The sequence below is a fragment of the Temnothorax americanus genome, unplaced genomic scaffold (genome assembly GCF_048541705.1).
Source record: "Temnothorax americanus isolate GAGA-0224 unplaced genomic scaffold, ASM4854170v1 Scaffold24, whole genome shotgun sequence".
In the NCBI taxonomy this organism is placed as follows: domain Eukaryota; kingdom Metazoa; phylum Arthropoda; class Insecta; order Hymenoptera; family Formicidae; genus Temnothorax; species Temnothorax americanus.
Genome location: NW_027509381.1, coordinates 1082862 through 1104614, shown reverse-complemented (window position 1 = coordinate 1104614; position 21753 = coordinate 1082862). Strand labels below are relative to the sequence as shown.

The following is a 21753-nucleotide window of genomic DNA, read 5'->3' as shown; positions in this document are numbered from 1 at the left end:
GCCGCTGCCGCCGTCCGCGAGTTCGCGCAGTGTGCGCGCCTGGCCGCAACGCAAACGGACAACGGACCGTAGGTTAACGTGCTACGTGCGTTAAGTGCGTGTGCCGTTCGCGGAACCGTTGCTCTCGCATCGCCGCGACTCTTCGCTCGCCGTCGTCGTCCGTCACCGTCGTCGTCGCCTCCGGACGTTTCCCGCGTGGTTCGACAGCGAAGGGCCGCTACTCGCTGACGTGATCGTGGCTCGACACATGGCACGTTGATTCCCGGCGACGAGAGGAGCCGAGCCGAGAGTGGAGAGCGGGCAGGAAAACGGGAGCCGGAAAAAAAGAGTACCGCGCGCGCGGCCCAGCCTCCTCGCGAGTGCGTGCGTGCGTGCGTGCGTGCGTCGCGCGCGTGTGTCTCTACTATTTCTGCGTCCCGCTAGGATCCCGAGATTCCCGAGGAAGCGGCGGAAGACCGACCAGTCAGGATGACCAGCGGCGAGGAGACGGGCAAGAGTGTAATGAACGTCGAGACCGTGTATCGCGAGGTCAACGCCAAGAACGGTTGGGCGTCTTTCTATCAGGTGAGAAAGGCAGGAACGCGGGTGCACGCGGGTGAAGGAAGGAAGGAAAGAAAGAAAGAAAGAAAGAAAAAGCGACGGAAGGGGAGGGCGAGAAACGGCTCTTCCGCTCGGCGACGCGCTCTTCCGCTACCGTTTCCGCGGAGCGGTGGAATAGTCACGCGATTCTCCGATGCCTTCCCGGCTGAGTGCTGACATGACACACGTCGTCGCCGTGCCGCCGGCTCCTCCTCACGTACCTCGTCAATTCGCCGCGCACCTTCTCTCTCTTTCCGTCTCCTTACTCCTGACTCCTGACTGCTCTCTATCTCCCTCTCGCGCGCGCGCGCGGATTCTAGCGTCCCGCGTTATCGCTCCCCCGGGATCGCTCTTTTCCACGGCCGCCTTGTTTTCCCTCGCTCTCGTAAAACGCTCTCGTGTGTCACGTCTGTCAGAATTCTCGTCTCTCGACCGAGAGATCGAGCGTCGTCCGTGGAGTCATCCCCCGGCACTGGGGGATTCACTCATTGTCAGCCGGATTTTCTTCACGCACGAGCGGTGATAACCGTCCCGATAAGATCGGGACGCGAACGTCATGTGCACGCTGAGACGCGTACATATATTTTTTTGCTTCTAAATGAGGGATTCAATTCGAATTCGCGAAGCTCCGGTCTCCCCGATCAGCGATTTCTCTCTCTCTCTCCCTCTCTCTCTCTCTCTCTCTCTCTCTCTCTCTCTCTCTCTCTCTCTCTCTCTCTCTCTCGGTACGACGAGAATATGTTCAAGGCAAGGTTTCTTTATTGTGTCTACGGTCGATAGTATATAGCCCCGTGACGTTCCATGCGTCAACACGGAGACAATAGGCAGTAAAGTAATACCGTTCGATTCCCGAGACACGCGCGGATTCGCCGGACGCGATACGGCTGCCGCGTTATTACCGCCGCGCCGGATGCTACTTAGCTTCTAGCGGGGGATTCGCGCGACGCCGACGCCGAGTGAAAACGCGAGTCGCACCGTGGATTTACGGTGCTGATCGATTTAAATTGCGGAAAGAAAGGGATTTCACACGGGAGAGAGACCCGGGTGAGCCGAGAATCGACGACGCACGCACGTGTATAACGTGCGATTGTACTCGTCAAGGTCAGGCTTCCAACTTGGAAGTACGTATTTAGCGACCGCACAATTTCTCCGAAGTGCAACATGAGAAACGACTCGTAATTGTTCGTATTGTACATTTTGGAGCAATAATATTATGAGATATGCTATTGTATATTAATTCATTCAGTATAATTAATTGATTCAGTACTTGTGTCCATTTCAATCAATGTAAGGAAACTTTAATCTTGGTTTAACTTGCTCTTTTCATCTTTTTCTAAATCTTAGAACTTATATATATATATATATATATATATATATATATATATATATATAGAGAGAGAGAGAGAAAAGGATAAGAAGTAAGTTAAAACGAGATTAAAGTTAGTCTACATTGATGGCAATGGCAATGGGCATTAGTGTTTGAATATAGGTATATTGAAAATCAAATGTCTGTGTGAGCGTAACTTTATCAGGATTTTGTAATTTAAAAATTACTAATCTACAAATGTATGTACTGGCAGAGAGAAACCTGAGAGAGGCCATCCCGGCATTTTTCGTCAATTTTTCTGTGTCACATTTTCCGACGCGCACCCTGATAAAGTGCGTATCAACTACGTCGTTTCGCTCGGTAACCGCACATGGTTTGCGTCCGTGCTAATGGTTCGTGTCCGAACTAGCCAGTTAGTGGGGATATGCTGCGGCCTCGCTCGGCCACGCTCGGCCGCGCTCGGCCGCGCTCGGCCGGCCCGGCGCCTCGGCAAGCTTCGAGCGAGGAGAGAAGGACAGACATACGATTTACGATTTACTGTCTCCGTCTATGACTGCTAGCTGCCTTGGCACGCGCCGGCTATGCGACGTTGCCACGATGCCACGCATTTCGGATATCGCGTACGGTGTCTCGCCGAGTGCCGAATCTCGAGTTGTTAAATATATATATATATATATAATTTATTAACATAAAAATTAAAATTTGTTAACGTAATACTATTTTTGTTAAGTAAGGAAGGAAAGGATTTTTAGGAGTCAGAGGAACAGCTACGCATAAATAAAATATATCACCTATATGTATATTAATATTGTTATTTTATTTCAAAGTAAATTAAAAGAAGTACGATATAAAAGTATGATATAAAAGTTATATATTATTTCTCATAGTAATGAATTTGGAATGAGGATGAATTTATGTTGTAAATATATGATAAATGTACAATGATGTTGAAAACAATCTCCAGTCCCCTACAACTTCCTTACTTTCCACTAACATATCCGTATATAAGGAAAATTTTCTACGCGATTAGATGACATATACATTTCAACATTCATTTCCGATAGAAGCAGCAGCATGTAATCTTGAAAATCTTCTTTAATTAAGAATTGTTAAATGCATGATACACACTAATTGTAAGAACCATTTTACTTTCGAACGTGTAAAAAAGTATAGTCTTTATTCAGGATTTTCTCCAGGAAAGACTCCGCAACGTATCGATTTGCAACTTGACACGTTTATTACATTACGGAAGTGCAAAGGTTAAATTAAAAAGTATACATTTTATGTGTAAACTGTAACACATTATACATATTATATTAATCCGTATCGATCTTCAATGCGATATATAAATCCCTATTTCACTGATTTCACATGGTATATATATGTTATTGATAAATATTAAGTATATTTATTTGCCTCTGATATTTTGCCATCACGTTAAAAGTAAATGTGAAGAGAGAGCAGAGATAAAAAGAGATTACAATAACAGTTTTCTGTTGACGCAACACAGTACTGTTGCAAACATTCTTACAGCCATGGCAGCCGTATCAATGGCTTCGAAGCAATTGCATCTCAGCGTACACGAAACGCTCTCGCTACAGTAGGCGGAGCCTTTTTTAACGGAGCCTATCCGTTCCCTACGCGACGATCCACTGACCGCTCCAGTGGACCGAAGAATGAAGTTATATGCTACGCCATTTGTGCTTAACTATTTATATACACATACGTAGACAACCCATAAAATAAGAATGTAATACCACGATCTAGTTCTAGCACTAACAATAAGTGTACTATGTGTTAAACGTTATTATATGTATATAAAATTAAGTACAAGATAATTAATCGAAAAATCGTGCACCAACTTTTGTACAGCAGTAAACTTTTGCGCAAAGGAGTTAACGCAATAAGAAAAGTGGAATTTATTTAACAATATAACTATTAAGAAAAAACTTTGAAAAGAAAAAAGTAATGATACTTACCGTCTTGCCAAACGTGAAAAAAAAGGCTTCTCAACTTATGTCATTTATGTATATATTTAAACTATGGAAAAGTTAATGTATTTTAAACTTGTGTGGATAACGAGAAAATATTATAGGAGTACTATGGATAGAATAGGTTTTAAATTAATAATACCACAATACCTGGCTTGGCCAATAAGTGTGCATACGTTATTGTTATATTGTCGTATATATTTGACAAGAAATGGCAAAAATAATCTTAAATATATATCTGTTATTCCCAAATCCAGGTAGTAGTTTCATTTGAAATAACTTGTAAAATATCTTTTAATATAAATAATGTTACAGAAAAATGTTTTTTTATTTTTGCATTACATTTCACAATTTTTTAAATGTTATCTGATGTTAAACATAATATTACATTAAATTATCGTACGTTTCAGATTCTATTCTATGACTTATGGTATGTACTCTGTTGTTTATACTATGAGCAATTTTGATGAGAACAAGTTACGACAGTCTTTGTACTTAGGCCTTTACTATATGTAACGTTAAACGTATATTGAAATAAAAGTGTAAGGAGGAAAATGTAATTCTGGTTGACACTTATGAGCATGACGCAAAGATCGCAATCACAGTCGAAATAATTGCATAAATCAAGGACTAGCATATCTTATCACGAGGAAATTTACAAGTAAATTTCCTGTTAAATTATACAATTTATTTTTTAATAAGAATACAATTTATAAAATTGTATTTATGGCATTTCTTTTTGTAGTGATTTATAAAAATCACTGTAATATAATTTGGAATGTCATATGTTATATGTTGCACGGTATTCGTGTTGCACTTTGCCCTGGTGTAATTATATTGAATACCGTGTGTCAACGTGTAATATAACAAAAATTAATGTATTTCCTTAAAATATTTGTATCATTATTCGTATCTTTTAGAATGTCATTGGTAATAAGAAAATAGATATAATTTCTCAATTTCACAGCATGATCGCATTACAACTTTTTGTTCTAGTCCGTGATAGATTTGCTAGTCTATGAGATTTATGCAATTACTTCAACTGTGATTGCGATCTTCCATGACACTGAGAAATTCATATTACTTTGTCTTATTACTGAAAAGTAATATTTGCGGTAACGTAGCATGATGTGCAAAATTCATACTCAACGTACTCATTGTAGATGCAACATCATGTTACCATGCCGTTATATTACTGAACATAATGACATTAACAAGATACTAATAATAACAAAATATTCAAGAAAATATTATGTATTTTAATTTGCAATATATATATTAATCTTATACGTTCTACGTTACTTTTTTCTTTTACTTTAACTTCTCGACTTCGTATATCTTTTAATTTAGTACTTTATATATTTACTTTTATTACTTTTACTTTTCATTACTTAGTTATACTTTTATACTTTTTATTTGTTCGACAAGTTTTTTAATTTTCTATTAGCTGTATTTATTGCTTTTGCAGCACCATTATTATACCGTGTACGGGAATATATTTAACTGTCATTAAGAATTTTAATGCTTGCATGCGATGATGTAACACTTTTCATTAGTGTCAAACCATCCAGCATGCATTTTATTGGTTGCATACATACCCTCGTTTACAATTTCTGAAGAACTTGTGTAGATGACCAGTGACGTTGCCATGTACTATTAAAAGCCATTAATTGCGTTTTGATGATCTCGTTAAAAAGGCTTGTTGGTCGAACTAATTTCGTGACTGTTGGAGCATCTTCGTCTGCGTTCGGATATTCACGATATTCAATATATTTTTCATTAGCCGTCGCATCATCCATTGGTGTTTTCGACATTGTTGTACGACAGTCATCACAATTATTTTTTTGAATACATCGTCGTGCCACATACCCTGCAAAAAATGTAATAGCATTTTCATCATAATTACCAAGTGTATTTTCATTTTCGGTGTCCATATCACCCATTTCTTCCAGAATGTCTCTGATAAATATTCTGGATAATCAGCATCAGCATCATCGTCATCAAGAAAAGGAACGTTTGCATTCATATTATTTCAACCCTTTTAGTTGTCTGATTCGGTTGATTAATAGGGTCTCAGTCTCCGGACATTGCACGTTGCCTTTGTCACTCGTCTGAATATAACCTGTGGAAAGAATATGTCTGAATGACAGTCGGACCATTCTTGCGGTTGGATTAGGATTGAATCCTCCGCGTTGCCGAAGTTTTGAAAAAAAATGTTCTACTACCGAATCTTGGTTACATAAACCTGTTGCAAGTTCAAATCCTTCATATTTACTTGCAAATTCCTGATACAGATTAAGAATAGCTTGTACTGTATTACGAAACCTTTGAAGCAAGGAACTTTAGTTATTTTATTGGGATTTTTGGACCATTCTGAAGACCACTGCACAAAGTCAGTCAATAACATTATAATATCGGGATTTTTCTGTGACAATGGCCGTTTCCCCACCAAATGTAACAGGCTGTAAGAGTTGCAAGCATAAATATACTATTCATCTTCTCTGCAATTCAGCTGACGCTTTCCACGTATTTTGAAACTCAATTCTTTTCCATCGCCGGCTGTTTTTTATTGCAGCTGCAAATCTATTACTAAATAACTGAAAGGCTCTTTTAACATTCATTGCCTCAAAATTGTTCGGACGAATGTGTGCCCGTGTTATATGGGATAATAAATTTGAGCCTCCTTTTGTAGCATTATCGATACTCCAAGTCTTTACGAATCGGAATATGATGCAATTATTTCTCCTTTGCATATAATTTATCATGCGTTCTAAAATAACTCGCTAATCGTTTAACTAGTGCGGGAAATCGTATGAAGCCATGCTATTTTTTTATTATTGTAAAAAAAAAATGGTTTGTGTACCTCAACGCCGAGTTCACTATAAGCGGCGTTGGTTACTGGTACCCTTGATCGCACGTAACGAGTTGCACATCAGCACCCGTTTCATTCAAAACTTGTCTAACACATATTTGTAGTATCTCAACTATTTCAGTTGATTTCATGCACTTACCTGGAAGAAAATACGCAAGAGGTTGTCGCCATGGATGACGTGCATTTAAGCTATCTAGGCAAAATAGAAGACGCATTTAGCTGCGTTCTTTCTGTTCTACCTAGAGGTCCCAAATCTCTTAGACCTCTACTTTGTCCAATTTCGAAGAATATTCTTCCCAGCTCTTTATACTCATTTCATCCCATTTTAAAGCACACGCTCTTTCTTCCTCTGGTAATTTCGAAATTTTTTCTTTTAATTGTGAAATATAATATCACAAATCCTGGTTTGTACATCATATTCTTCTATCCATCTTCTAATTGTTCGCTGTCCAGGAAAATTACAACCAGCTTTCTTTAAGCGACAAAAATGCTGCGGCTGAATAATAGTACAGCTGTTTGGACAGCATTTTTTTCTTCCTCTGTAATATTTTGTACGTGGCTTATGCAGTTGCAAATGAATCATGCTTTTTGCAACAGGACTGCAGTTCTTGTTCATTTATTAATTTTTTTAATGTTTCTTTACTCTCTTTAATGTTTGTTTAGTCGACTTCTTTAATGTTTCTTTGCTCTCTTTAATGTTGTTTAGTCTTCTTTAATGTTTCTTTAGTCTCCTTTTTACTTTCGACATACGTTGCATGAGAAATTTTTGGCGCCTTAATTGTTTTTGCAAATGTCGATTTTCCATCTTTAGATCTTTGATTATTTGTGCATCTTTATATTTGTTTGCGTGCATTATCTTGGCGTTGATCATTTGTGGGTGACATAGGTGGCTCGAGATGCACCCTTCCTTATATTTTCCTCTTCCGCAAGTTACATCAAAATTTAAATTAGCACGTTTATACGTACGCAATGCAGACTGTTCAGGCAATTGTTCTTCTAATGTCATGTTTTCATTATCGAGTGAAAAATGCTGCTGTATAATTCGTCTGCACTCTCTGTTCAATTTCAACATTTTCATTATTTGCGGAAGAGCCTGTGTTTTTGTATGGAATTGGTATAGCATTCCGTATCAATCGTTCTTTTGTGGCGTTTGTAAAGCACGTAGCAGTAAATGATCCTCGCACAATGATGCCGATCGAAGGGTAGCGGAAGAAAATTCCTCCAATTTAGTATTTCCTGCAACAGAAATATAAGAAACTACATATTAAAATTACGATTACATGTTTATTTAAAAAAAGTGACATTGCAATGCAATTTGGTAAATCGCGCCCAATATTAACATTTATAATACAAAGTAAAGTCGAAAAGTCTTCAATCACTTTCTCGAACCTTGTTTAATGAGACAGTAATTATTATATGTAACTGAAAAAATAAACATCGCCCTTTTCTTTATTGTGATTTAAAAGAAAGGTTGTTTGTTAACATTAAAAGTTAAATAGATTGAAAAGGGCTAAAACTAATAATCAAAAACATCGTGACAATTATAATTGACCAAAACCAACAGTCGAAACGTTGTGACGATTACAATAAATAAATATTTGTTATTGTTCATTAGTGGAAGCTTAGTAATACATGTTATAAATTAGACAAAATCCGTGTTTAATAAGGTTAGATCATTCCCTTTTTAACGTAATATAGTATGTTTTATCGCAAAAAACCCGAGGTCTTAATATCGACATATTTATAATTGTCGCGATATATACATACGCAGATCTTCCTTTGTCAGCATAACAATATATTAAAAAATAATATTTTTTCTCCAACAACCTACCTGTATTACGTATCCATATTTCGTATCTCGCATCCTTTGGCATTGGAAATCTAAATAGGCGCTTAGAAGGTCTCGTATTCGTACAGTCTTTGTACATACACCTATATATCAAAAGTACGAGTTACACGGCACTCACTCGACATTGTATTATTATTGTTAATATAAAATTATGAAATAAATATAAATATACTTAAAATGTATTTAAAAACACTAATCTAAAAATAAATGTAAGAACACTTTTTAAACAGAAAAAGAAAAATAAAAAAAAAAAAGAAAAGAATGTCAAAACCGACACGATAAAACACACGCGCACGAACACGCAATGCTGTTTAAAGTTAATCTCACGTCGGATGAGACAGCGACACGCTGTTTATGTGTTACGAGAGAAGTACACAGATCTTCAAACCGACACGATAAAACACACGCTTAGTGCTCACGACCACGCAATGGTGTTTAGAGTTAATCGCGTCGGATGAGACAGCGGCACGCTGTCAAGGTGATTAGTGTTGCGAAGTACACTAATCTCGTTAAGAGATAAGATTCTCTCTGTACCAAGTTGCACAGAACCGTGCACGAATAGCGAAATATCAAAAAATATTCACAACTATAACCGTAAAGCTCGTCGCGGCCGTCACGCTTGCTGACTGTTCTCGCAGTCAATGAACGATTCGCCTATTATCGCGCTTCTTATGTTTCGCGTCAAACGGCCGAGAAACTACGATTAAACGTTTATATAAACCGACTGAAAACTTTAAACGTGTTGATATCGATCAGTTATTTAAATCATTATTATATTAATATAAAGATTAACTAATGTATTAATATTAAAGGTTAATGAATTATCGTACATAATATTTAGTGCAAAATCTTTTCTTTTATTTAATTGTAATCTAGCGCAAAAAGCATATAGAATGTTTATGGAAAATTGTAGCTGTGCAGGTTTTTAAAATGCAGCACTTCCTTTAAGTGCAAAAAAATGTAGTTTACACAACAATTCTTAATTAAAGAAGATTTTCAAGATTACATGCTGCTGCTTCTATCGGAAATGAATGTTGAAATGTATATGTCATCTAATCGCGTAGAAAATTTTCCTTATATACGGATATGTTAGTGGAAAGTAAGGAAGTTGTAGGGGACTGGAGATTGTTTTCAACATCATTGTACATTTATCATATATTTACAACATAAATTCATCCTCATTCCAAATTCATTACTATGAGAAATAATATATAACTTTTATATCATACTTTTATATCGTACTTCTTTTAATTTACTTTGAAATAAAATAACAATATTAATATACATATAGGTGATATATTTTATTTATGCGTAGCTGTTCCTCTGACTCCTAAAAATCCTTTCCTTCCTTACTTAACAAAAATAGTATTACGTTAACAAATTTTAATTTTTATGTTAATAAATTATATATATATATATATATTTAACAACTCGAGATTCGGCACTCGGCGAGACACCGTACGCGATATCCGAAATGCGTGGCATCGTGGCAACGTCGCATAGCCGGCGCGTGCCAAGGCAGCTAGCAGTCATAGACGGAGACAGTAAATCGTAAATCGTATGTCTGTCCTTCTCTCCTCGCTCGAAGCTTGCCGAGGCGCCGGGCCGGCCGAGCGCGGCCGAGCGCGGCCGAGCGTGGCCGAGCGAGGCCGCAGCATATCCCCACTAACTGGCTAGTTCGGACACGAACCATTAGCACGGACGCAAACCATGTGCGGTTACCGAGCGAAACGACGTAGTTGATACGCACTTTATCAGGGTGCGCGTCGGAAAATGTGACACAGAAAAATTGACGAAAAATGCCGGGATGGCCTCTCTCAGGTTTCTCTCTGGTACTAGCTAGAATGTGCAACAAAAGCGCAATATTTCTTGTTACTCGAATACAACATCTAATTTATCTAATTGATCTAATTTGTCTAATCCATATATTGGATGATTGCATAAGTTTGTACCCGATTTTCATAATTGGCATTAAATTATTGCGTGGCTAAGTTCAGATGGTTTCGTTTGGTAATTGTTGCCTGCACTGAATAGGTGACAGTGTCTTGTTTCACTTTAGCGTGCTTTAGCGTCAGGCATTGTTCAGATAAATTCATTTGTGCATATAAGAAAAATTATTAAATATGGAGAATGAAAAGGTGCATTTGCGCGGCATGTAATGCTATACGAATTTCGAAAAGGCGTGAGTGTTGAGACTGCACAAAAAAACATTCAGAGCGTTTATTTGGACCGTGCTCCTGCTCTCTGGACAGTCAAAAAGTGGTTTGGCAGATTTCAATATCACCATTATCTGAACGATGCCCGACGCTAAAGTGAAACAAGACACTTGTCAGTCTTGTCACCTATTCGGTGCAGGCAACAATTACCAAACGAAATCATCTGAACTTAGCTACGCAATAACTTTAATGCCAACTATGAAAATCGGGCACGAACTTATGCAATCATCTAATATATTAACCAGTAATTTGATCGTAATGTACAAGTAAACATTATTATTTGCTGTGGGTTTGTACATCAGACTTGATTTGCAATTATATTGTACATTTTGGAGCAATAATATTGTGAGATATGCGATTATGTTAATTAATTAAATTAGTTAATAACTGAATATGTATTGAAAATCAGCAGCAAAATTAAACTTTGAAATTTTAAATATGTACAAATTTCTATTCATATTTATCTTTAACGTGTTCAATTTAGTCTTATTTACTTGTAAGACAAATGTTTCTTTGTAATAGCTTTTTAATATTTTGCAGAACATACGTAGCGAGTGTGAATCTTTTGATTATACATGCAACGAATCAAAAAAACCACAGAACAAAACCTTGAATCGCTACAGAGATGTAGCGCCGTACGATCACACTAGAATTATACTTAAAAGAGGTGTATGCGATTATATTCACGCCAATCTTATACGGGTAAATATGTTACGTTACAAGTTATTTCATAGCATAGTATAAGCGACTGGTAATGATAAGACAAGTATATTACTACATGATTTGTCTGCACATAGGTGGATCATGCTGAAAGGCAATATATCTTGACGCAAGGACCCTTGCCAAATACCGTCAGTCACTTTTGGCTAATGGTATGGGAGCAAAATAGTAGAGGCGTATTGATGTTAAACAAGGTAATCGAGAAGAACCAAATCAAATGTCATCAATATTTCCCATTGGACGATGTAAAACCCACTATGACGTTCGAAGATGTCGGTATAAAAGTGGATTATATCAGCATGAAAGAATCGTCGGATTATACTACTAGAACATTACGGTAAGGGAAATACATGTATTGCTAACTGTATCATAGTCTCATCGAGATTTGCTTTATAATTAGCAATCGTTCTTAATTTTTCTGCATAAGCATATGTATTTAATGTTTTTAACTTATCTACAGTATAACGGACTTGGAAAGTAACGACAGTAGGGAAATCTTACATTTTCATTATACCACTTGGCCAGACTTTGGAGTACCGCAACGTCCAACGGCCTTTTTACGCTTCTTGGCAGATGTCAGGAAATCAGGAGCATTAGATCAAAATGTTGGCCCACCCGTTGTTCATTGTTCCGCAGGAATAGGAAGATCGGGAACATTTTGCTTGGTTGATGCATGCTTAGTACTGGTATGTGAAACGCGGCAAACGATATCTAATTTGCAGGAAACTGCTTTGGCAATCATTAATCACTTGTTCTTTTATTGTAGATTGAAAAATGTGGTTTAAACGCCTTGGATGTGCGGCATGAATTGTTGGCAATGAGACGATCTCGTATGGGCTTGATACAAACACCCGAACAACTTTGTTTTTCATATGCTGCCATCATTCAGGGAGCAAAACAATTGCCATTCGATAACATGGTAAGTAGTCACACAATCATCAATAGTCACACAGTGTTATTGTCTAACGAATAGATTATGGTAACGATTATAATAGTTTTGAATTTTACAATGTTTTTTTCTATATTGATATTTTAACGAACATGAGTATCGGTGCATTCTTTTTTTGCAAAGTATGTCTGATTTTATTAAATAATACGTTTTAGATAAGAAAATGGTTTCAACAAAATTATTTTGATAGTAAATTATTGTAATAAAATTTAATCATCGATTTATTGCATTTTACATTTTATTACGTTTTACAGGATCTTAACAACGAAATAACTCATGATGAAATAATAACGACTTATGACGAGATGAATAATAAAAGTAACCATCCATTAGAAAAAGACGACGAACCTCCTCCTCTACCACCTCCAAGAGGAGAATCTTTAACGCGTAGTATGATGGCAGATCTAAGCTCGGATGGTTCGACTGATAACGGTATTTCTCTCTTTCTCGTTGTAAAATAAAAATTGTTTTAATGGTTTTAAATGGTTTTTATGCCATAATAGGTGACATTAATAAAAAAGAATATGTCAATTACAGATGAAGCAGGTGGACCACCTGATAAACCCCTACCAAGTGAACCACCAAATCATGTAGAATTATCTGATGCAAATCTATCTACATCTGCTACAAATTGTGTAGATGAACAAAACTTAAACGATGGCACGGTACTTGACGAAACTCTTTCCGACGACGCTGAGAACTCTATTGTAACAAACAATTCTCCGTCCAATTTAGACGCGTAAGTAACGTCCTTTAGTAACAAACGCAAATTATTTAATGGTTATGTTAATGATCATAAATTTTATTCTCTTAAAACAGGAAAGGGGAAGTACGTCGGCGCAAAACGGAAAAGAAAGAACGACTAGCGACACAAGTACGTGAGATGAAACGCCGGCAGAAGGAGATGGAAGAAAGGCAGAAATTCAAGAGGTCATTATTTTACCCCCTTAAAATAAGCTTAGGGATTGGGATCGGTGGGGGTATCATAGCGATCTGTTACTATATGTACATGCGTAGTTAGATTTATCGTATCATATTTAAAGATGTCGTACGTACGTATATATCACCTTTCGAACTATCAGTAACATTTCGATGACTCGCATAAACGAAGAAAGTTATTCTTAATACGCGATTTTATTGCGAAGTTTTAATGACCTAATTTTGGTTGAAAAACATCTTCGAGAGAGTAACTAAATAAAAGATTTTCGTATCATACGATCGCCAGTAGAATCACATCGCCAGCAATACCGCAAACGATACTGGCTCCATTATTGAAAAAATGAGCAAAAGGAAAAAGAAATAGAGAAAAATAGAAGAAAAACAATGCTAAGAAGTGCAAGATAGTACAATTTTGAATTGCACTATTGCATATTTGAGTAGTAAGAACAAGAATGGAAACGGATGAAGCAGAAAAGGAGATGAACTTTCGATTTGTATTTTTATATTGTGATTTATTTTATGAGTATCTAGAATGTTAGAATATGTATATGTTCTTTTCACAATTCTTTTATTACATTTGCTACAAGAAACGAATAGCTTATTACGCATACGCGTTTATGGAAGAAACGTTATTAATGAAGATAAGTTAAATTTTACCACACAATTCTTGTAGATAAAATATAAACATACCTGAAGAATTGTGTTAACTATCCAGGTAAATTACTCTTGTAGGTAAAATATTTACTCAAGAACTAATATGCAATGCTATATCACAATATAATCATATAACTTTATAAATATATGATTGTGTGGATTTGCATAAATTTCGACTATCTGATCTTTTTATTTAACGCTCATATAGTAATAAACATAAACACAGAATGAAAATCACAGATATATAAAACTGAATTAAGCGAAAAGTCAATTTAATTGTCGAGTAGCTTTGCTGTTCCCCGCGAATAGATATGTTTCTATGTAGCTAAATTTGATTTAGTTCTTTTTCTTATTATTTACTTAATATGACGATAAATAAGCAAAAGAAAGAAGACAGATTATATCTGTGGTTTTCGTTTAACCGTTTCTAAATGAATAAACTTGATGTTAATATTTCACCAAAATCTAGTTCCGAATGAAGAGCTAGGATGAAAAACTTATTTCCAAATCATCCTCACAATTTATCACTTTAATTCATGTTTTCAAATAATGTAAGTTTATGTGTTACATTGTTTGGAAGTTTAGAATATAGAGTTTATAGGCACATAATCTTCATTTTTTAAATGAAAATATAGATTCAATGATCTGGAAATAATCTATTCAGTTTCTTTAGTAGCGTGTTAAATGGATATATTAGTGATAGGCCTAGAAAGAATTTGTTAAATGATTTTATTGCAGTTTCATAGATAAATCTTTTTAATTGCTGATTGGAGAGATTCTACTGTCCTGTATCAAAATCATTTATGAAAATTTAGATTATGCGTATATTATACATTAACACTTCACAAAAAAGTTCAAAAATGTTTTTCATGATAAACTTTAAATTTTTTATTGTTTGGCTATGAGTAAGATATACTTTTTTCTTATTTGCAATCTTTTTATTTTCATTTTTTGTTACAAGAGAATGTTATATCTCATGCAAATCGCTATCTGGGATGATAATATTTAGTGCAATTACTGATAGTTTAATATACAATATAATATTTGATATTATATTGTATTACTGATATAACTCATATAAATTTGCTGTTGTTCACGCGAATCCTATTTGCACGATGATAGATCATAGAATCAATTATTTTAATCTGCAACAAGACATTCCTGATGTATCAATAATAGCTTCGAATTTCTTACGCTTACAAAAGGAATTATCTTAGATGCGATCATGCAAAAAGATTGAATTTCCCATGTCAGGAGAATTTTTGCTGATAAATTATTTTTATTTTCTTTCTGTTATTAAATAATTTGCAAAAAGGATATCACGAATTTTTAGTTTGATATAGAAATCGTTGGTAACAGTAAAAGAAAAGACAGAAATATGCTATAAACAGGCAAAGTGTGTTATTTCCAAGAGTTATTAGTAGATTTCCGTGATATTTTCTCGCTTCGAATCTTTAAATCGAATCCTATTTATGCATTTATCTCAATATCCTCATTAAACTTCGAAAATTTAGTAATAAAGTTACGTTCATTGTTAGAGAGAAGTTGGAATGGGTTTAAAACGAAATCTTAGAAAATGTGAATTCCAGCTCATTGCCCAACAGCGTACGTTGCAAGCTGTGCATTGAGCATTGCGGATAAAGACTGAGTACGTCTAATGACTTCTAGGAGGACAGAAGGTGGGGGAAATAAACGAGCGGTGAAATAACGAAAGTTAAGCCCGCGTATTTCTTAAGTCGAGCTTTTATATAAGCCACTTTGAGAGAAAGACTTGTCAGATCGTGTTCCAATCCAAAGATAAAAGCGTGATGAGAAAATGTGCGTCGCGACGTCTTCAAAAGGTGTGCGTCGCTGAAAGCGTATTTTTTACTTTTGTACGTTACTACACACCGTTGGAGCACGATCTCCCAACGAGGTTTTCAGACACGTCGTACTTGCGCATATCGACGTGCTCGTCTTCGCGTGATTATGTACGTTATAGAACGTTGCAAAAGAAATTGAATGGAGAACGGAAAGGGAGCGAGAGCAATCTACGTGAAACACGATGTCGAGGGGATATGCAGTATTCTTATTGTCAACAACACGTTTTAACTTTACGCACTAATATACTATTGTTATCTAATTTTTATCGAGATATTATTTATGTAAGTGTAAAACCGCAGTCTGCGACGATTCGATTGAAATAAGGAAACGGCGCGATTAATCTCGTGACGATCGTTATCACGTCTTAAGCGAAGCGCACCATGGCGTGGAGATCTTTCCATGCGTCTTGAAATTGAATCGAAGATGTGTCGAAATTTCGAGGACGGCACATGATTCGCAATTATCCATCCGCCGTTTTACGCATGAAAAAGAACCGAGACGAACGATCGCAGACGCTCATCTCTCCTATTGTTGGCGATCGCGCGAAGCTCCCGGAAGTGAGACATACGCTCATGAAAATCTACAGGTCACGAAGACACGGTGCTAATTAAAAGTTCCAAAACCGATGTGCGCTCCGACGTGCGTGCGTGCGTGCGTACGTGCGTGCGTGCGTGGACACGAGATGAGAAGCGCGTGTATGAGAGAGTGAAGGAACGATGAGAGCAGCCACCGATGTTGATCGTGCAACTACACTCATCGAAGCACTATTCGGGAAAATGCGGTTTCGCATTACCATTAGAAATTGAATTTCCCCCCGGTTTAAATTTTAAAGTAGTATTTTTCATTTTTATTGTAACGTTTTACATTAGAGAAAACCGTTTTTTTCTTGCCGATTATATTAGGTATGACAATCTGATTTTATACGTGATCTAATTATAAGCCTTTGAAAAAGTATCTATATGGACTTCACATTCAGCATCGGACAAGGCATGAAAGAGCAAATCCGGCGACGCATTCTTTTATACTACTCGTGTGCATACAATAGATATAACGTTACATACAAACAAAAAACACAGAAACATAGCTAAGTGCCTACTCGTACAAACAAGGGGAGGGAGGGGAAACCAGAGCGATCGGTGAATAGTGTTACGGTAGCGACTTCTCCCCTTTTTGGAAGAGCATAGTCACCGTGGAAGCGAGCCGTTTTTATTACCCGACAATATATAAATAGATAGTTATCTAGTAAATCTTAGATTGATTTACTCAAAATGGCACTTTCGGTGCTCCCACTATATTTAAGGCAAAAAATATCGCTTTTCTCAATTATTTTATTTTTTTCGTAATGACAGAATTCGCACAGAATTTTTGTGATTAACGCATTATCTTTGGTAATAAAAAACTTGGGGGTTTTTTTTCAACAAAAAACTAAGCTCCTTAATCGTAAAAATTGGCAAGACATCTCTGGCATAGAATAATTGTAATGGAAATGCAGGTCTTGCTCGATTATGAAAATTCTTATTATAATAATTTTTTTATTAAGGTCCTATAAAGAAAGACCATTTTGAATCAATCAATCTACCATAATCTCCGGATTGCCGAGCGATCGTGTATCAGGGTAACGACGGAATGCGAGCGATAAAGTCGAACTTATTCTCGAGTAGAATCGATTTTATCTCATTAACTCTAGGCGCACTTGATCTTGCGCAAGGAAATTGTGACAGCCGCAGGAACTTACGTCTCCAATTTAAAGCAATATATGTGGATCATCGTGGCGATATCGAACGTTTACGATTCGATCGATACGCTTGGCAGCCGGATTAATAATAATAAGAATCGAGTGTACACATTAGGCAGATGTAAGAATGGCGAGACAGAGAAAATTGACGACCCTTGATTCTTAGAAGCGCACCAGCAAGAGCATACATTTTATAAATCATGGTTGTTTAATCTACATATTGCATTATTTATATACGACGGGGCCTTTTTACAGTTACTGACGGTTATCAATCGTTGATTATCGACGCGAAAAAAAAACATGGACTTATCTCAATATGAAAAATAGATAACTGTGATCGTGCTTTTCAAGGGATTAAGGCAAAAGTATGTGAAGGTGGAGAAAACTGTACGCTTGTGCGATTAATCGACTATCAATCTTGCAAAATAAACAATTTATTTTTATAGTTTTTTTTTTAATTCTATCAAAGATCGTATAGGTAGAAAACGAAAAATTGCAAGAAAAATTTGTAAAATTCACTAATAGAATCAAAACAAAATCTGGCTATGCGTTGAGATGATTATGTAGAAGAACATAATTTCTTCTTACGTTGTTTTGATACTTACATATATTAAAAGTATTTCGAAGATTTAAAAAAATAACCGATAAAAAAATCGCACAACGTCGGTAAGGGCAATATTTCTCTAGTCCATTCTGCATCTTGCACAACTCGAACTGTAGTTACATTTACGATGTATCGTTGTAGAATTATAGCGTCGAATGGTATTTTAATGTATAGAAAACTGAATGCACACACACACAGAGTAAAAGAAGGAAAACGGAAACTGGAAGCGTGTGTGAAAGAAAGAATTGGGTAAAGAAAAGAAAGAAAATTAGAAAATAGGTGAAGAGAGGAGCGAAGCGCGTAGAGTATTGTCTCAATTTGCTGCACAAATTACTAGCAAAATTCTACAAATTATCTGAAACTATTAAGCACTTTTAAATATAAAGTCTTATTAATTTTTTGAAGAGTGAAATACGTATTTTTTTAGAAATATTTTTGTTTCTAGAAAATTTATTCTCTCTAATATTTCTTTGTTAACAAACAAGCATTATTCGTTGAGTTCTAATTATCGGACGTATCAGATTAGATCTATCTACTTACATATAATTAGCTGATATGATTAGCTGAAGATCGCAACGTTAAACCGTTCCTCTCTTTCGCCTGAATTTCACGAGAGACGAGTTACACGGATAGGCATTGAATGACACATGAAGATTTGCATACAATAAAATTATTTATAACAAAAGTAACGAAACGGCAAAATCAATGCTCTCGCGAATACGCGCGTGCATCAGGCCGCTTATTCGTTCGAAATGGTTCCCTCCTACGAGAACACATTCTAGAGGCTGTACTTGGCAGATATTTTACACAACTCGAAGTAGCGTTGTGAGAGTAGAATCTTTCGCATTGTAAATAAATAATTAAGCACCATAAATTTAAAGCACGTAATTCTTACAATTGTGCATTTTTCACCGCGAACTTATTTTCGCAAAATACATTTCTGTGGAGAGTCCGGATTCATGTACTATGGATTCAGGTAATACAGATGTTTTTTTACGAATCATCGACGCAAGTATAGTAAATCCCAGACAATCATGGCGAAGGCATCTCAAATTGTTTAATCGAATATACTTCCTTTTGTTTATATCCTTATATTAGAAAGACATAAATTTGATTACAATTAATGTAGTACATTATTGATTATTCGTTAAATTTGTAGGAATATTTCGTTTAGTACGTTTCGTTCTAATGCCCGATGATCCATCAAAAAAATTCGGTGTTTACCAGGAGTACCTTAAAATCTTAATAAAAATCACCATGTTTTGCATCTATATATTTTATTTGTGACTAGCGTGTTCGATTTTGGTTCGTAAGCAATGTTGATAATTGGCGACTCTTGGTACGCATATTATTTTCCAATTAGATTAGTCTCTCGGCGACAATAACGGCTGCACTAGTATCAGTGTTTGAATATTATTTTGAATTAGCCACGAATCTCATTTTCGTAAATGTACGAATTGCTGATAGCTAATGATAATAGTACATCGGTTATTGATATCTTTCTCTACCTCAGAGTTGAGTGATTGAATCGTTTATTTCGAAAATTATAAATACAACATTAAAAATTGCATTTTTTTTTTATAAATTGTCAATTCGTGATATTGCAGAATTAAAGTTATATCATTTTCGAAATAAACGGATCGATTTAAATGATCCCAGACGATCCCGATTCTGTCCTATCTTGCAATCTGGATTCGAGATTCTCAAATCGCATAAATCCCGAGACATTTGCATATATATTTATGAGCGATACAGTCCCCCTCGAATTATTACCCAGCGCAAATTATTTTACCCTCGTTTGTCATTTCGTACTTAGTCTTTCACGTCTAACTAAGCCCGTAGAGATCCTTATCTGATGATTTCTTTCAGATCAAAAAGCGAAACTACCGAAAGCGGCGAATCTGTGCACAAGGAGGCCGAATCCACCATCTAAATTGAAAGAAAAAAAAAAGAAAAAACCGTCCTTCCATAGAATAATTCTCCGTTGTGTGCCTTGTCATACTTTAAAGAGAACCATACCAGACATGGAGAATCTGTTTCAGTACAATATAAAACTACTTAATAGAAATAAATAAATCAGACTGTTTGCTACACAGAAATATGATGTATGCATATTTGTTTTCGCGAACTCTCGAGACCTGGACTATATTTAATAAACGACTCACGATTTTCGTTCTTTCCTGGTTTCTAGGTGATTTCATCAAAATCATCAAATGATTCATAAGGTGATTTCATCACCTAGAAACTGGGTGATTTTGCAAACTGAAAAGAACCAAGAATTTTCAATTGATATTTTTTACAGAGTACATTAATTAATGTATTGTAAGAGAAGCATAAAAATAAACGAAATCGTAAAGAATGAAAATTGAGCAATAAATGCATTTATGACATTGACATACTTTCGCCATTTTCTTTATTTTTGATTTGTCGATAATTCGTTTCCCTTATTATAGGTATAAGTTATTCTATCAAAACTTGAATTTTTTATTATATATTAATAAGTAGAAAGAATGTTTTTTAACTTACGAATTATTGTGCAATATTGATACAAGATTAAATTTTCACATATGCCGTGATGTAATAATGTGTAACGTTAAGCAGGGTCCACATTATCGAGCAGAACCGCGAGCCGAACTTCGCCGCGAACCGATCATGCGTCCACATTATCGAGCCGAACCGCGAGCCGAACTTCGTCGCGAGCCGATCATGCGTCCACATTGTCGAGCCAACGGGCTCGCGCGAGGCTCGCGAACCTCGAATCGAACATCAGTACGAACCATCGCGTACTCACCCCACGAATTTACAAGGATTTTGATGATACGCGGTTTGGCTCGCAGTGTCCCACCAAAAGTCGGTATTTCGACGAAACATCAAAAGATGCTATTTATGATCAGATTACACGCTTTGTCGGGTGGTAGACTGGTAGTTAAGCTTCGAGCTAGACAAATAATGACAAAAAACAAAAAATGAACGATGAAAGAAAACGTGAGTAATTGCCCAGTCGCTGTATTTGATTCTATCCACGTATGTGCAGTCTACACGTCTACTGATAGACAAAATGGAATGGTCTGATAAAAATGTTTAAAATTAATTAGTGATTATGAGCAGAAAAGATTATTATATACGGGACGCTAAAAATCCCGAACATTATAACAATTAAAAAAATGCATATTTATATTTACAATCGTATTTTTAACGTTGCAATATATATTATAAATTTATTGCGTATTTATCATAGATTTAGAGTATGTGTTTATGCAATATTAAATATAGTTGTAACCACTCTAAATATATAGTTTTATGGTTTGAAAAGGAATTAAGCTTTGAATACAAGAAAATAATAAAAGCACGCATATGTATACACATATTTAGTCGTCTTTTCCTGTTTTCATACTTTTTTATAAGAAGAAATAAGTAAAGAACTCGAATGTGATAGTGACATGTGATAGTGACAA

At 36.1% G+C, this 21753-nt stretch overlaps 2 protein-coding genes and 1 pseudogene across 3 annotated transcripts in view; 1 reads left to right on the top strand and 2 right to left on the bottom strand.

Annotated features, from left to right (window-relative positions):
• The first annotated feature begins 49 nt into the window (after positions 1 to 49).
• Positions 50 to 20428, top strand: LOC143898764 (tyrosine-protein phosphatase non-receptor type 1). Of its 2 annotated transcripts, XM_077408452.1 has the most exons (9): positions 51 to 564; positions 11375 to 11536; positions 11632 to 11891; positions 12015 to 12240; positions 12321 to 12473; positions 12758 to 12935; positions 13041 to 13242; positions 13323 to 13433; positions 20168 to 20428. In XM_077408452.1, the coding sequence occupies exons 1-9, from the start codon at positions 469 to 471 to the stop codon at positions 20229 to 20231; spliced, it is 1452 nt and encodes a 483-aa protein (XP_077264578.1). In that variant the 5' UTR covers positions 51 to 468; the 3' UTR covers positions 20232 to 20428. The 2 variants fall into 2 exon arrangements, with proteins under 2 accessions (XP_077264577.1, XP_077264578.1); XM_077408451.1 differs by having other exon boundaries at positions 50 to 564; positions 13323 to 20263.
• On the bottom strand, positions 5477 to 6135 carry LOC143898857 (uncharacterized; annotated as a pseudogene).
• Positions 7754 to 21753, bottom strand: part of LOC143898783 (uncharacterized) — a 30313-nt gene continuing 16313 nt past the window's right edge. Inside the window, exons 2-3 of the mRNA XM_077408503.1 lie at positions 8601 to 8701; positions 7754 to 8005 (exon numbers count right to left, since the gene is read on the bottom strand). Coding sequence (XP_077264629.1) covers positions 7847 to 8005; positions 8601 to 8701 — 260 coding nt within the window. The 3' untranslated portion in view covers positions 7754 to 7846. The remainder of the gene's footprint in view (positions 8006 to 8600; positions 8702 to 21753) is intronic.